Source organism: Xenopus tropicalis, chromosome 4, assembly GCF_000004195.4.
Source record: "Xenopus tropicalis strain Nigerian chromosome 4, UCB_Xtro_10.0, whole genome shotgun sequence".
NCBI classification, from domain to species: Eukaryota; Metazoa; Chordata; class Amphibia; order Anura; family Pipidae; genus Xenopus; species Xenopus tropicalis.
Window position 1 is genome coordinate 128,682,614 of NC_030680.2, and position 15,460 is coordinate 128,698,073.

General features: G+C 39.8%; 1 protein-coding gene across 2 annotated transcripts in view; it reads left to right on the forward strand.

Moving 5' to 3' along the window:
• The window catches only part of fbln2 (fibulin 2), a 53,827-nt gene that overhangs the window by 33,464 nt on the left and 4,903 nt on the right, over positions 1 to 15,460 (forward strand). For both annotated transcript variants that reach the window (XM_018093681.2, XM_031901143.1), the window contains exons 4-11: positions 322 to 451; positions 1,420 to 1,606; positions 2,503 to 2,637; positions 4,185 to 4,319; positions 5,958 to 6,101; positions 8,216 to 8,344; positions 10,762 to 10,887; positions 15,123 to 15,239. In XM_018093681.2, coding sequence (XP_017949170.2) covers positions 322 to 451; positions 1,420 to 1,606; positions 2,503 to 2,637; positions 4,185 to 4,319; positions 5,958 to 6,101; positions 8,216 to 8,344; positions 10,762 to 10,887; positions 15,123 to 15,239 — 1,103 coding nt within the window. The remainder of the gene's footprint in view (positions 1 to 321; positions 452 to 1,419; positions 1,607 to 2,502; positions 2,638 to 4,184; positions 4,320 to 5,957; positions 6,102 to 8,215; positions 8,345 to 10,761; positions 10,888 to 15,122; positions 15,240 to 15,460) is intronic.

Genomic DNA, 15,460 nt, shown 5'->3' on the forward strand with positions numbered 1-15,460 from the left:
GATTTCAAAAAACTTGAATGGAAAACTTCAGCATCAAAAAGCTTGCGAGTTCATGTAGAAGTCAATGAGAGTTGTCCTAGCGAAATTCTATTTTTTTCAGTCTTGAGTTTTTTAAATTCTTTTGACAGTTTGTAGACCCTTTGAAAAGGATGAATAGAATACAATTTCAATGCATTTGTTGTTTATTTACAGTTTTATTCAATCAAGTTTTTTACATTCCAATGTTTATATAACCATTTCAAATTTCTTGGAATTAAAAAAACTCCACAAATGTAAATGTTGATAAACAGGCCTCCCTGTGTATTGTATTTTGTGTTTCAGGCTGGCGGAAAAGCAGTGCTGCATCTCCTACATCAAGGAGAATACTTGCATTGCAGGAATGATTGCAGCGAAAGAAGATGGAATATGTTTGCCTGCAGAGAATGATATCTGTGAAAGATCTTATTTTAAGGTAGGCCTGTGGCATACATGCTCCTGACTGGCCTAGCTGGTCTCCACTCACCTTGCAAGTTCATCCTAAGCAACCATTGTCCTGGTTATTATTCAGCATAGACAATCTGTTCATCACAACAGGGGTCTAGTCCAGCAAGAAATTGCTCAGTATAAAGGTGCCCATACACTATAAGATCCAATCGCTTGGCGATGTCGCCAAGGGAGCGGATCTTTACCCGATATCCCCACCTACGGGTGGGCAATATCGGGTAGCAAGCAGCTACCCGATATTGCCAAACGATCGGATTACATTTGTGGCCATGGGGCAGTCGGTTCGGGGACCGCTTAAAAACGGGACCGATATCGGCAGCTATAATCGGCCCGTGTATGGGGACCTTAACTCTTCCTTCCTTGAGGGTTAGCCAAAGGGATTGCTGCTGCCTAAAGCAATGGTTGGTGCATTCTCGGTCCCATAAGCAGCCAGTTGTATTGTCCATACATCATTTAAAAGCTGCAGTTGCCTATGTCTGTCCAAAACTAACTTGTTCCCTATCAGTGAGGTGGCACCAGTATCCAGTGTGCTGCAGCCAGTAGTGTTGTCTCCCATACTGTGCTTCAGTGGTTGCACACTTCCAGTAAATTCCCAGGGCAGGACCTACTGTCCTGACTCCCCCAGAGTATATGGGCCCTTGGGACCCCAAAGGGCAGCCAGCTCCATAGTTCAGGTACCTACACCTCCACCAAAGTGGATAACAGTTCTAAAAAGATAAGTAGCATATCTTGTCCTAATTTAAAGATGAAGTTAAAGACTCTACTTACCTCCTGTCTCTGTAACTCAATGCAAAGGGGCAGTAGGACACAAAAGCTGCTTTTATTTCTTGTTGGCTCTAAATACCTGAAGCCCAATAACTTAAAATGACAAAAGATGAAGATGAAACACCTGAGTGGATGCTCCTAAATGTTTTTTTGAATGATTTTATAATCCAGCTGTGCTGCGACTGCTGTTCGTGGGGCCTGAAGGTGAGGAAGGAGGGCAGCTCCTGTGAATCCAACCTTAATCTGGGCTATCCCTGCAATCACATGATGATCTTGTGTTGCAATGGGGAAGAGCAGCTCATCCCCCCAGATGCTAAAATCCCCTCTAAACCTGAGCTCTTGGTTTTGCCTGAAGCAGGTAAATATTACACTATTAAAGCTTACAGTTTTTAACTCAACGTCACGCCTGGATTCATTGGTCACATTTCTGCAGTACTCTTCTTGTGTGTGAGGCTTCCTCCAACATCCTTGAGAATTCTGTAAACTGACTGACAGTAATGTTTCCAATGCTGATGTGCCCCCTTAGTTTGAATGAATGTCAGAGCCAATGAGATCCCAAACATGACTGAGACAGCTACCCCCTTCCCCACAGATTTCTTGTCCAAATTTAAAGCTAAATTCAGTTTTGCAGCAGGGATAGTGAAATGTGTTTGCTCTTAAAGGCTTGACTTTCTAATCAATGGACACTAGACAGAACATGAATTAACAAGGTGAATATCAGTAACTATTCCCCTCCTGTCCTTGTAACTTACTCTAATGGGGCAGGAATGCTGGTTTCCTTCCCTTGTTAGCATTAAACATCTGGGCCATAGTTTATTAACTCCTGAGCCTTGCTTCCCAAGGGAGCTTCCCTGCCTGTCTCCTGATATAAAGCATATATATAGTTTAACCAAAATTAGATTCTTCAGTTGGTTATTTGCACATTACTCTATCTATCTATCTATCTATCTACTTATCATCTATCTATTTATCTATCTCTATCTATCTATCATCTATCTATCTATCTTCTGTCTATCTATCTATCTATCTATCTATCTATCTATCTATCTATCTATCTATCTTCTGTCTATCTATCTATCTATCTATCTATCTATCTATCTATCTATCATCTATCTATCTATCTATCTTCTGTCTATCTATCTATCTATCTATCTATCTATCTATCTATCTATCTATCTATCTATCTATCTATGTACTTATCATCTATCTATCTATTAAGATATAATACATTTTTGTATCACACTTAAATTTCAGATATTGATGAATGTGTTCTGAACACACACACATGTATCCAAGGAGAGCGATGTGTTAACACTGTTGGGTCGTTTATTTGTATCCAAGAAGAAAGATGTGAGAGCGGTTTTACAGTTGTAAATGGAGCGTGCACAGGTACAGTATGTTTAAAGAACAAATACATCCAGGGCCAGACTGGGCCGACAGGGCACCAGGAAAAAACTCAGCCTAGTGGGCCCCGCCAACCCAGACCAGATCCCCACTGCGCTCCTTTGGGTAGCTGATCTCCCTCCCGGTGTGGGCCCTGCACCCCCAGTCCGACCCTGAATACATCAATAGTTTGTATGGGGCCTCTTCCCTAATCTGTTCATTCACCATCTTATATAGTCTGCAATGAGAAAATAGAGGCAGTACAAGAACTTGCAGTTGGGGTGCTCCCATATTTATTGAAGGTTCATGTAGAACTGAATAAAAGTAACATTCTTTTACCAGAGCTCCTTTCTTATATCCCTTTACATCATGAGGTTATGCATTGAAGAACAACAGTGCTTGTTATTTGTCCAAGAGAGTAACTGATATTACACTACTGTTATGTTCGTATGCTGCATTATTGATGCATATAAACTAGGGCCAGCCCTGAACTCCAACTTCCTCAGTAGGCTTAGACCTCCTAATCAGTGGAGCGTGCAGCCTCTACTCCCTTCCTGTTCAATTAGCTTCCTCAAGTAGGCAACAGCAAACTTTCTTAAAGAGCCCCGCACAACATAGAAACTCCTAATATATCTATCACTGCAATCTGTTTCTTCAAAAAGTAGGAATAAATACCATTTTTATATGCTAAAATCCAGCTGCAAAAGTTCTTCTCTTTATTTTGAAATCCTGGCATTGGAGGAGGGACTAAACATTGATGTTACAACAGACAGCATGCAGGAACTATATAACTCACAATGCATTGCACTGTCATGTTCCTTTCCTTATTGACATCACGTGTATAGTCGACATCTGTTATATAGATATTTTTTTTTTTTAGTCTGAGTCTAAAAGTAGCCAGCCAGATCAGCAGGGAAACGGGTGGCCGGGCTTAGGGAATTGTTCCAAACCATATTATTACATAAAAAATTATGAAAAGGCTGCATATTTTTTTAATTGATGTATATTGCAAACTTGCTTGAAATTATGTTTTCTTTTCAAAAAGCTTTTAAGTTGTGTTTGGGTGGCCTTCCCCTTTAATTCATAATAGGTTTTAAGATAAACTTTATACAATAAGAAAAAATTTAAAAAAAAAATTGAGTAATGACACGGTAAAACTAATTTAGGCTTAGGGGTTTCACAGAGGAACCCTCCGGTTTAGTAAATCATAATAACTGCTCAACAGGCTGCAATTACTGGTCTGCTATTGATTGATATGTATGGCTGGAGAAAGCATGGCACCTAGGGTTGTTACCTCTTCTGCCTGGGAACCCCATGCAGGGAGGCGGGACGTTATGTCACGGGGGCAGGTAACGTCATCACGGGAACGGGGCTATCCCAAATTTGGAAAATGGGCAGGTAGTTGGACAGCCCTACCAAAAAACGTCTGTCCGGGTCAAAACCTGACAGATGGCAAACTTAATGGCTCCTATTATACAACTTCTTCTATTCAATATGTACAAAGGACCCTGCTTTGTATCTATGTTGTAAGAGTGCTGTTTCTCATTTTCTAGATATTGATGAATGCGTCATAAATAGACACACGTGTGCCACGGGGGAGCGCTGTGTTAACACTGTGGGGTCATACATTTGTATCCAAGAAAGGAGATGTGAGATTGGATACACACTAGTAGATGGAGTTTGTACAGGTATGTATGTACATTAGCCCAGCTTATGTTTATCCAGAAGAGTAAGTGATTTTGAGATTGCCATGCTGATGGGCCGTGTGTCGGGGAAGCACTGAACATACAGTACATCTCAAAACACCATAATTTCTCTTGCTTTTTTTATTTTCAAATTCAGCTAAACTCATTTTCCCAAATGTCTAATATTTACTAAAATAAGTCGCAAGGAAAAGTCGCTGAGAGAAAAGTCATAAAAAACTCGACTTTTTCAAAAAATCGCTGCGATTTGCTGAAGTCGCCCAAGTTGCCTTGAGAGGAAGCTTCGGGCGACTTCGGCAAATCGTAGCGACATGTATGCCATCCCACCGGCGATTTACATTCTTGCTGGTAGGATGGCATTGTGAGGACATTAGTCGCCTGCGGTAATGAGGATTTGTCACGGGGCGACTAATCTCCCCATCTGCCACTGCCCTAAGGGCCCTCCAGTAAACGCAAGTATAAACTGTGTCTTAATCCCCAGACAAGGAGCAGCTAACATTTTCAGAAGTGGGATTGCACCGCCCGTACAGAAGTGCATGGAGCATGTTTGGATACATGTACCTTTAATAAATAGTGTCAATAAGTGCAACATTTGTGTCTATTTTAGCACAACCACTAGTGTCCCATTTTGTCAGAAACTGAAACTGCGGTAAAACTGGCAAAATTTTGCCAAATGCATTGTATTTAATAGGAGTGTTTTTCCGCATTGGAAGCAGTACTTCTGAAGCAACTTTTACCAGAGCAGGCAACAGTACATATTTATATTCTTTTCATACATTTTCATTCTTTCGTGTTACTGTTACTTTAGATATTAAAGTGATACTGACATCATTTTTAGGAGCATGGTAGTATCGCTTGAAAGGAGAATGCAAGTCAAAATGTAAAAAGCATACTGCCCAATAGTCCTCCTATTGTTTAGTAAAAACGCCACACTTTTGGCTCACCTAATCAAATATTTACTCAGTCACACTTACTTCACATTTTCTAGAACAGGCAGCCATCTCTAAAAAGGTATTCTCCCTTCCTTTCCCTCCTTGCTTCATACTGCACATGTGTTTCATTCCCTCCCCCCCTCCCCTCTGCCAGATCCGCTTCTGATTGGCTGGTGGGCATGTGTAGCTCAGAACAGGAGACAGGATCAAGTTACACACATGCTCAGAGAATAGGAAGGCTGCCGCTGGCACCTACAGGAAGGGGAGAGAGATTTCAGTGATGTCACTGTAGGCTTCACACTGCTGTAGGCTGCCAGCACCATATCTCAGAGAAGCAAGCAGGGATCTGGGAATTTAGATATGCAGTAAGTACTTAAAAAGAATGCCTTTAGACTTACTTTTAATTTATATTAACCATTCATTGTCCTTTAAAAAACAAACCAAGGCTATCATTGTTTTTTCCATTATATTGTGTTAGTTACCATCCATTAGATGTCAATATCGCATGAATATGATCGTATTAGCAAGAATGGAGCGTTGTTTCAGACAGTAGAACAAATACACCGGGGCAGTGGCATTGCTGTTTTTTAGCTCATTTTTCATAATGAAGTTGTAGAAAACAGATGCCATTCCTGTCACTACAAATATCCGTCAGACTGGCAGCAACTAACAGCTCTCCTTCCATTCGCAGATATTAACGAATGCGCGTCCCTCGCCGCTCCCTGCAAACAAGGATTTACTTGTGTGAATACTTTGGGCTCCTTCGTTTGCCAGAGAAAGCAATTAAAGTGCAACAAAGGCTATGAATCAGATGAGAATGGAACGATATGCATTGGTGAGAATGTTTATTATGACTGCACGTTTTGCAGAACGTTTTGTGAGCGGCTATTTATTTTCCTGCTCGGCTAATCTCCACCGAGCCTTGAAACTAATGGAGGGAGTCTCCTTCCTGCTCTCGCTGGCTCTTATACAAAGTAAATCTAAATGAGAAAATGAGATTTATTTCACTAAATTGTTTTCAGCACAAGAATGCAGGGAATGTAAAAATCCAGAGCTATGCAAATGATAAAATGATGAGCTGCAGTGGCATAACTACCCCACACCAATCCCCCCACTACCATAAAATCTGCAGGTAAATCAGTAAATCACCAGCTAGTGCTAGCACTGGTATTACAAATATATTGGCAATGTACTTGCTGGTAAATTTGTAATGGCCTTTAAATCCCTCCCTTCCCTGACCCTCCCCACTGCCGAACATCCTTTATAACTATGAGTTCACCTTTGCTCTGCCTATAACCCTGCCCATTCTGCCCATTTCCCCACCCATTTACCGACCCCAATAGTCTTACCCTGCCCATATCCCTGCCCCTTACAACATACACCTGCCCCCAAATGACATCATGTGCTGCCCCATCCCAAAGGCCCGTTGAAAAAGGTTGAATTTTGATAAATCTGCTCTAAAATATACAGCAGCATGGATCACTGCAGGGACCACATCCTTAGACAATCTCACTCTGGGCTTTGATGTAAACATACAAACAACTGACTGACGTGTTTTGTACGTTTGGTACTTAATCATTGTTTGTATCTTTTAATGTATTGAGAAATAAAGCTTAATTTGAATTAATACATCAGCGTAAAGTCCAAAGTGCCATTATCTACGATGTGGTTGTTATTTTGAAATAACCTTAATGGCGTGGATCACTTTTAAGTTAACCTTTAGTGTATTATAGAGTGTCCTAATTCTACCTCTTTCCACCTTTCAAATGGGGTTACTGGGTCAAATGTTGCTTTTTGTTACTTAAAAAATATTCCTATTCAGTGCCCCTACAATACTTATTCCAGTCTCTCACTCAAACCTGGTTGCTAGGTTAAACAAGACCCTAGCAACCACATAGCTGCTAAAATGCCAAACTGGAAAGCTGCTGAACAAATGACTAAATCACTAAAAAAACATAAAGATAAAAAAAAGGAGACCAACCGCACATTTTCTCAGACTATGACAGTGTACATCATACTAATAGTTAGTCTACTGTAAAGATGAACAACTACTTTCAGCTACGGTTTCAAGGTATAAGCACCCAGACCACCTATACTAACTGGTGAGTTTCCTGATTTCTTTCCTTCTCTGCGCTAAGGTATCAAGAGATTATACTGATTAGTGATGAGCGAATCTGTCCTGTTTTGCTTTTCTGAAAAATTTGCAAGATAGCAAAAATTCAATGTGATATGCATTGAAGTTAATAGATGTTTTTTCGGAAAAACCTGGCGAAAAAATTCTGCTCATCCCTAAACCAATATATTTAAATGGTGACAAACTTATGAAAGTGACAGATCCATGGTATTACCACCCGGCCCTAGTAATTGTGGCCAAAAGCAAGTGTTGGTGCTAAAGAAACACTTGAAATCCTGTGAACAATTCAATAATAATCAAAAGCAAACCCTATAGTGAAACACATACAGTGGCAGCCTTTCTGTGCACTGTTGTACAGTAATACAATATTGACATGCCTAAATATTCCCCAAATAATTACAGAATGTGATGGAGAACAACACTCTATAGATAAGTCAGAGAAAAGGAACAAACAAGAGCCGGCCGCTCCCCCTCATAGAAATGTATTGTATATGTGTATAATATAGGGATACACTGAATCCAGGATTTGGTTCGGGATTGAAAAACACTGAATAGGTTCGGGATTGAAAAAGACCAAATCCCAAACCAAATCCTAGATTTGGATTTGGCCGAATCCAAGTGCCCAAAATAGTGGGTTCTGTGCACCCCCATTGCTTTAATGGGAATATTGCAGCTTTTTGGGGCACTTTGCTCACTGCGTTCTGCATTGTACATGGACCCCATATTGACTGCACTGCAATGTACAATTCTCAGAAATTCCATGTGTATTGTAGTATTATGAAAGTTTAAAAAAGGATAACTATCTATTCTTTCAGACATTGACGAGTGTAAGCTTGGTACCCACAACTGCTCACAGGAACAATCGTGCTTCAATCTGCCTGGGTCCCACCGCTGCGACTGCAAAATTGGATACCGCTATGACTTATTTAGAAAGGCTTGTCTTGGTATGTGCAGATTCATTCCTATCATTCCTTTCCTTTCAACCTCTGTATAAATTTAGTATGTTACTTATGTAAAGTACAAAAGTCATGGGCTTCAGTTGTTTATTATATTCTTCTGCCATGAGGTGAGGTGATGAGCTGCCCCTAGTGGCTTCAAGCCCACAATTTTAGATTTTTAACCAGATATTCTGCTTTTGTAGTGCAGCAGATTAAATCTGAGCTCTCTACATGCACTCGATTACTTCCATTAAGGGCAGGAGAGGTGAGCACATCCAGTGGGAGGGGGCAATAATGGGTCTGCTGCCTCAGGTAGTAACCTAAAGCTGGCCATACACGCACCGAGGATATCGTTCGAAACCTCTGTTCATACAATATTCTGTGTGTGTATGGCAGCTCGACGAGGCTACGGATATCGCACAAGGCTGTGGATATCAGTTGACTCGTCGATCAGGTGGGTTAAAAGATTTTGATCGGGCGCCATTGAAGGCGCCTGAGCAATATCTACATTCACGGCTGAATCGGCAGAAGGAGGTAGAATTCCTATTGTTTCTACCTCCATATCTGACGATTCAGCCCTGAACATCTGTGGAGGGTGGGAACGATCTTTTGTGCGACCAATGGTCTCATGAAAGATCGAAAATCGCTATGTGTATGGCCACCTTTAAAGCACCCTGATTATAGTAAAAGCCACCAATCATCAGACTCTCCTGGTATAGAATGAGCCTCACACCCTTCTCTGCTCCGCTCTTAAGCCCTTTTGGCTTAATATGAATACATGCCACCCACTCGTATATACCGCTTCTTACATATACCTTAGTCTTGCAAAGCATTATTATCAGGTAATGGTTTTCACCATTAGGAAAGTGAGCCCCTAAGAATGCTGCCCATTTAGTGACAATTAGAGGAGATTGTGCGGTGCAAGACAGATATTTGTTTTACTGTAGCCACATATGTTTGAAATTACAAATTTCAAGCTCTCAGAAGATTGTAGGATCTTGTAAAAAAATCTTCTAATTTCAACCATATGGTGAGCGAATAAACTGCATTACAAATGGTCTCGCTATTTTCCTAAAGGTGTAGGTGAAAACCATGAAAGACTAATCAGTATTTTTGGGTCAGCCCCAGTCTGTGTATTACTCCGAGAGAAAGAAGTGTATATCTCTGCTGTAATTGCATCTAACCCTAAGGATACGCACCAAGGGACACCGGAGAAAGTCTTTCAACGCACGTGCCACCTGCCATTGAATGGCCAAGGGAACATTTCAGCCTGAAAACCATCTGTATACACCAGGGGTCCCCAACCTTTCTTACTCATGAGCCACAGTCAAATGTAAAAAGACTTGGAGAGCAACACAAGCATCATAAAAGTTCATGGAGGAGCCAAATAAGGGCTAAGATTGGCTATTAGGCAGCCTCTATGCACACTATCAGCTTACAGGGGGCTTTATTTGGTAGTAAATAATGTTTTTATTCAAGAAATCCTTGCCACCAAGTCAGGAATTCAAAAATAACTACCTGGTTCAGGGGCACTGAAAGCAATATCCATGGGGTTGGTGAGCAGCATGTTGCCCCCGAGCCATTGGTTGGGGATCACTGGTATACACAGTGACTGACTACTGTCATTCATGTCTATGTGAGGTGACACAGGCAATGCAGTTGGCCCAAAGGACATCTCACTTTGAGAACAAGTCAGGAAACCAACACATTAGCCACTAAGACAGATCTCATGACTGGCACATCTGTGGTACATAAGCACTGGGCATTAGGGACATTTATGACAAATTTTGACAGTTCACCACCCCAAAAACTATTTGTGAAATTAATTTAGTCTTTTTTTTATTCTGATACGACTGTTCCATAAAATTCTTTAAAAAAGGAAATATTTATCATAGATTTAGATTCCATTGGATGTTCCCTACTATTTTGCCATTACAGGTATGTGAGCTGCTATACAGAATGCTCAGTACCTGGGGTTTTCCAGATAAGGGGTCTTTCCATAATATGGAACTCTAATGCTACTAAAAAAAACAATTAAACAGTAATTAAACCCAATAGGACTGTTTTGCCTCCAATAAGTATATCTAAGGATCAAGTACAAGGTTCTGTTTTATTTTTACAGTGAAAAAGGAAATTATTATTAAAATGTAAAATTATTAGGTTACAATAGAGTCTATGGTATTTCTATTTCTAGCCATAATCATTTTAAGGGTTTAGTTCTCCTTTTTAGGGTTTAGTTCTCCTTTAATACCGCACTTTGGCTAACATCATGGCACCTCGTTGCATGTGAGTCCTACACTGCAGTTCTAAATCTGTGGGGCATTTTAAATCATTGGTCCCCTACCTGTAATATATTTCCCTTTAATATGTGTGATTAACAAGAATACAGTATTATCATTTGGTTATTTGGGTTTATATTGCAGATGTAAATGAATGTTGGATTTATCCTGGACGTCTGTGCCACCATACTTGTGAGAATACAGTTGGCTCCTATAAATGTTCTTGCTTTGCCGGCTTCCAGTTGGGTCAGGATGGAAAACAATGCGAAGGTAAATATATTTACTTATAAAAAATATTATATGTTTTATGATTCGTCAGAGAGGGCATTTACATTGAGTCCCCAGCATTAAAGGGATGGTTTACCCTAAGATTAACTTTCAGACTTTCAGTTTGTTATAGCATGGCCTATTCTTGACAACTTTTCAATTGGTCTTCATATTTTATTCTATATAGTTTTTGAATTATTTGTCGCCTTTTGACCTTTTCCAGTTTTCAAATGGGGATCACTGACCCCAGCAGCCAAAACACTATTGCTCTGTGAGGCTACGATTTTATAGTTACTGTTACTTATTATGACTTATCTTTTGATTTAGACCCTTCTCTATTCATATTTTAGTCTCTCTTTCAAACCACTGGCTGTTGCCAAGTTAAATTGGATCCTAGCAACCAGATAGCTGCCAAAATTCCAAACTGGAGATCTGCTGACCAAACAGCTAAATAATTCAAAAACTGCAAATAATAAAAATGAAGAAGAAAATGTGCAGACTGTATTAGAATAGCAATCTCTACTTCATACTAAAAGTTTATTTAAAGGTGAGCAACCCCCAATACCAAAAAAGCTACAGATTTGTGAATGCAGTTGCACACACATTGGTTCATGGTGGCTGATGACTCCCTGACCAATCGCTACTGTGGGCACTCTGAGGACAACAAGAGAGGATGCACACCAGTTTATCCCACCTCGTTTGGGAGTCTGGGCAGGGTAAATGTACCAGGTCAGCTTGGCACCCCTTTGGAAGCAGTCAGGATAGATACTTCGGTCCTCAGGTTAAGAGCTTGAGAGTCCTACAGCCGACTGTAAAACAGGGTTAAGATACTGCCTGTCTCCCATGTCTTAAACCATGGCCTAATGCTGAGGCAACATTGCCTGTATGGAAGAGTACTTCCAGCTACTTTCCTTGGTGGAGCCGAGCTGCTCTTGCTTCCTACACTCTCTGTCTCACTCTCCTAGAGAGTGCTCTACAGGAGTAACTATCTAACTGGTCCTCATTCACGGGATCCCTGTCCCTGACTTCACCAGAGTGGATTGTAATACTCTGGGGCAATAAGGCATTACTGGGACCTATTCTGATCCCAGGCTCAGTGGAACTGTTACCTTGAGATTCAGAGGCAGCCAAAGAGGAAGCCACACCTCCCTGCTAAACACTATATTGGAGTGCAAGGGTTGTGATCAAACAAATAAACCAATAGGCACAATATGTAAATTGTAAACTAGATAAATGGGTCTTTGCCCAGCAACAGTGGTAGGGTTTAAAGCCACAGGGGCAGATTAACCCTATGGGTCCCTACAGTTGAAAAACCGGAGTAGCCCAATTTGACCCACAGCTTGGTTGGTCCTATCTAGCAAATATATTTCCATGTATGGTTATAGGTTTTGCACTAGATGAAGGCAGACAAACGTCCAGCTGAATTCCTTCCCAATCAAGCCACAGCAGAAATATAATAAGAATCAAATTTTTCCCAGGATCACTATTTTCCTGCAATTACGCTAATGGCTGTAACTATGTATACCCTTGTGTCCTACAGAAAATATATTTATTGAAGCGATTGACTGAATTTGACACCCTTGGCTCTATTGGAAGCGAATTCCACATTTTTACTGGCCTTATCGTAATGAATCATTTCCTGCCTTGTACATGGAATCTCCTTCCCCTTAATCCCAACAGATATCAAATGAAATGTTTTTGTCACCCGGAGTTTGACCATTTACTGTGGGCAAAAGTTATAGTGACTCTAAAATGTCATTGTGAGCATAATGGCACATTTGCATTTATTTTTACTTCTAATTGTTTGTATATGCTGTTTAGATATCCTGATCAAACTGTCAGCTTAAAAATAAGCAAAATATATATGTGCCCTATGTTCATTATATGTTTATATTGTGCTGTCATGTGCTGCCAAGAGCAGACTACTGGCATCCATCAGGAAGTTGATGAAACAAGGAGGAAAAATGTGTTTTGTAAACTTTCAGAGAAGAAGTTTATAGTATACATAAGGATATAGTATACATGAGGATATAGTTACCAGTTTTGTGTAAACCAGCGAAAGGGTGAAGGAGCATATGTTGCAGTTCCGTGGGTGAAAATGATGACTCTGCCAAATTACCAGTGGAGATTAATAGGTTACCCCAGTCACAATGCGGTGAAAGGTTGAGCTATCCCACAGTTAAAGTGGTAGAGTCAAAGGATAACTATTAGGGAAAGGGTCTTTACCAGTCTCAAATAAAGCTATGTTTAAGAGTGTATGCTTTATTCTCGTTCCTGTTTCAGTCACTTCTACTAGGTCACTGGTGCAGGTTGACTACTTGTAGCATCAAAATCCCAGCTACCCACCATGGATCATTCCCCACCAATATCAAGCATTGTGGGTTGCTCCACACCAACAATTGTCATTTAGTGTTTTTTGCCAAAATGTGCATGGAGTGAACATTATCACAATACAGTAATGATGTTGGGAAGCAATCCATGATTGAATAGACTGTGTACACCATTCATTTTTCTATTCAACGCCCCCCCCTTAGCGTATAACAAGGTTGCGGCTATATACTGACATTGCTGTATCATGGATTCCAAAGTAGTTCCAGAAATATCTAGGACAACAAACCACAAATTGCACCATATTTGCTACAGTAGAGCAAAGAGATAAGAGGCCCCTCTAAAGGGATAAACCCACAGTTTGGGCACCACCAGTGTTTTTTCTAATATATTGATTGGCTACACCATGGTTCTAGCCCAATCCACTTTTGAAGTTACTTCAGAAATAGAGAACAAAAAGTTATTACGTAATTCACAATACAATGTTGCTTAAAATGCTTTTTTTGCTTTTTATATTTGCCTATTGAAATGAATGTAATGTCTACTACTACAAATGATAATAGACCAAGCAGTTATATACCTCATTTTTCAAATGAGCCTATGTCATAGGAATATAACTTTTAATAGGGGTTGGTCATAATAAACTAAATAAGAAATGTAATACATCATTTGGACATTACATTTAGCTGGATTGTCCAGTAATCTATGATAGTCCGTGTGTTAAAATGCTTTTCTTGCGGGGAGTTAGGCACAACAACTATAAAACCTGTAATACATAACCAGTCATGTAATACATAATAACCAATTGGATACTTTTTTCTTTATTCCATATGCAATAAAACTATTAAAGCTGCTGATTGGTTGCTTTGGTTTACTGGACCAGTGCACACTTCAGCATATATTACCATTGCATTGCAGTTGGACTGAAACACATTCATTTGCTTCTTATTGGAAATCAAAGCGACCATGATATAAATGCTAGTTGCATTCTCTTTATTCATATATTGGGAAGTATTTATATAATATTATTTTTACTAGATGAACAGCAATGAACAAATGTGCCATGGTCTTCAGGATGCTTGGGATACTTATTTGGGACATGGCAAAATGCTAGGAAATCGCAAACGGGTGGATAGGCAATATTAACTATTCTGGCTGTCTGTACAAAACATTATTTACTTAAATATAGCTAATATTTTAGTCTGGTGAAGACTTTTCACTGGATCCTTCATTCTAAACAACATGGTCAAACAACGTTCCCATTCCTTGAGAAAGAATCCTATAAATGCCATAAAGAAAGCATGCAAAATTTAATTTTAAATTAAATTTTCTAACACTACGTACTCTTTTTACAAAAGGACAATCATGGAGTAAAACATTTTCCTACTGGTTGAAGGTCCCTTAGCCTGCTATTAAATGCTTTAGCTAATCCAAGCAGATGACATCCACTGACATCCTAGAATGAAGATTCCCGCTCACCTCCTCAAAAAAGGCAACTAAATTAGTCTGGCAAGATCTGTTACACATAAAACCATGCTGGCACAAACTTATAGTATTGTGATGTTCAATGAATTCAAGTATCCTATCATATTACCTTATTACCCCTTCTAAAAGCTTTCCTACTACTGATGTCAGACTAACAGGCCTATAGTTTTCAGGCTGAGAACAGGATCCATTTTTGAATAATGGCACCACATTAGCAATTCTTTCTGCACCATGCCAGACCTTATTGAATCCTGAAGAATTAAGAGAAGAGGTTTTGCGCATTCTCCTTTTTCTCAGTCTATCTTTCTATACACATTTCTACAGAATTAGTAGGTGATTTTCTTTAAGAATAATGATTCTTTTATTAAAAAAAACAAGTCTAAGTTTCTTTTTCTTTTACAATAATTATTTTGTTACTTTTACAGATGTGAATGAGTGCAAGAGTAATCCATGTAACCAAGAGTGCACTAATGTCTATGGCTCCTACCAGTGTTACTGCAAGGAAGGGTATAAGCTTGCCGATGATGGAATCTCATGTGAAGGTAACTGTTTAAGATAGAAGTGATTGGCATGTGTATGGCGGCTTAAGAAGATGCATTTGCAAAGAAAGTATCTGATATGATCAAGGACTAAAAAGACTTTATATTCAGAATTTCCCAAGCGTCCTGTTGGATGTCGTGCTAAAGTACTTTAGGTTTTACCAGCAACAGGAAAACTTTGAAGGCCTTCCCATAGCTTTCCACATTTTTGCTAGAGATTAGGA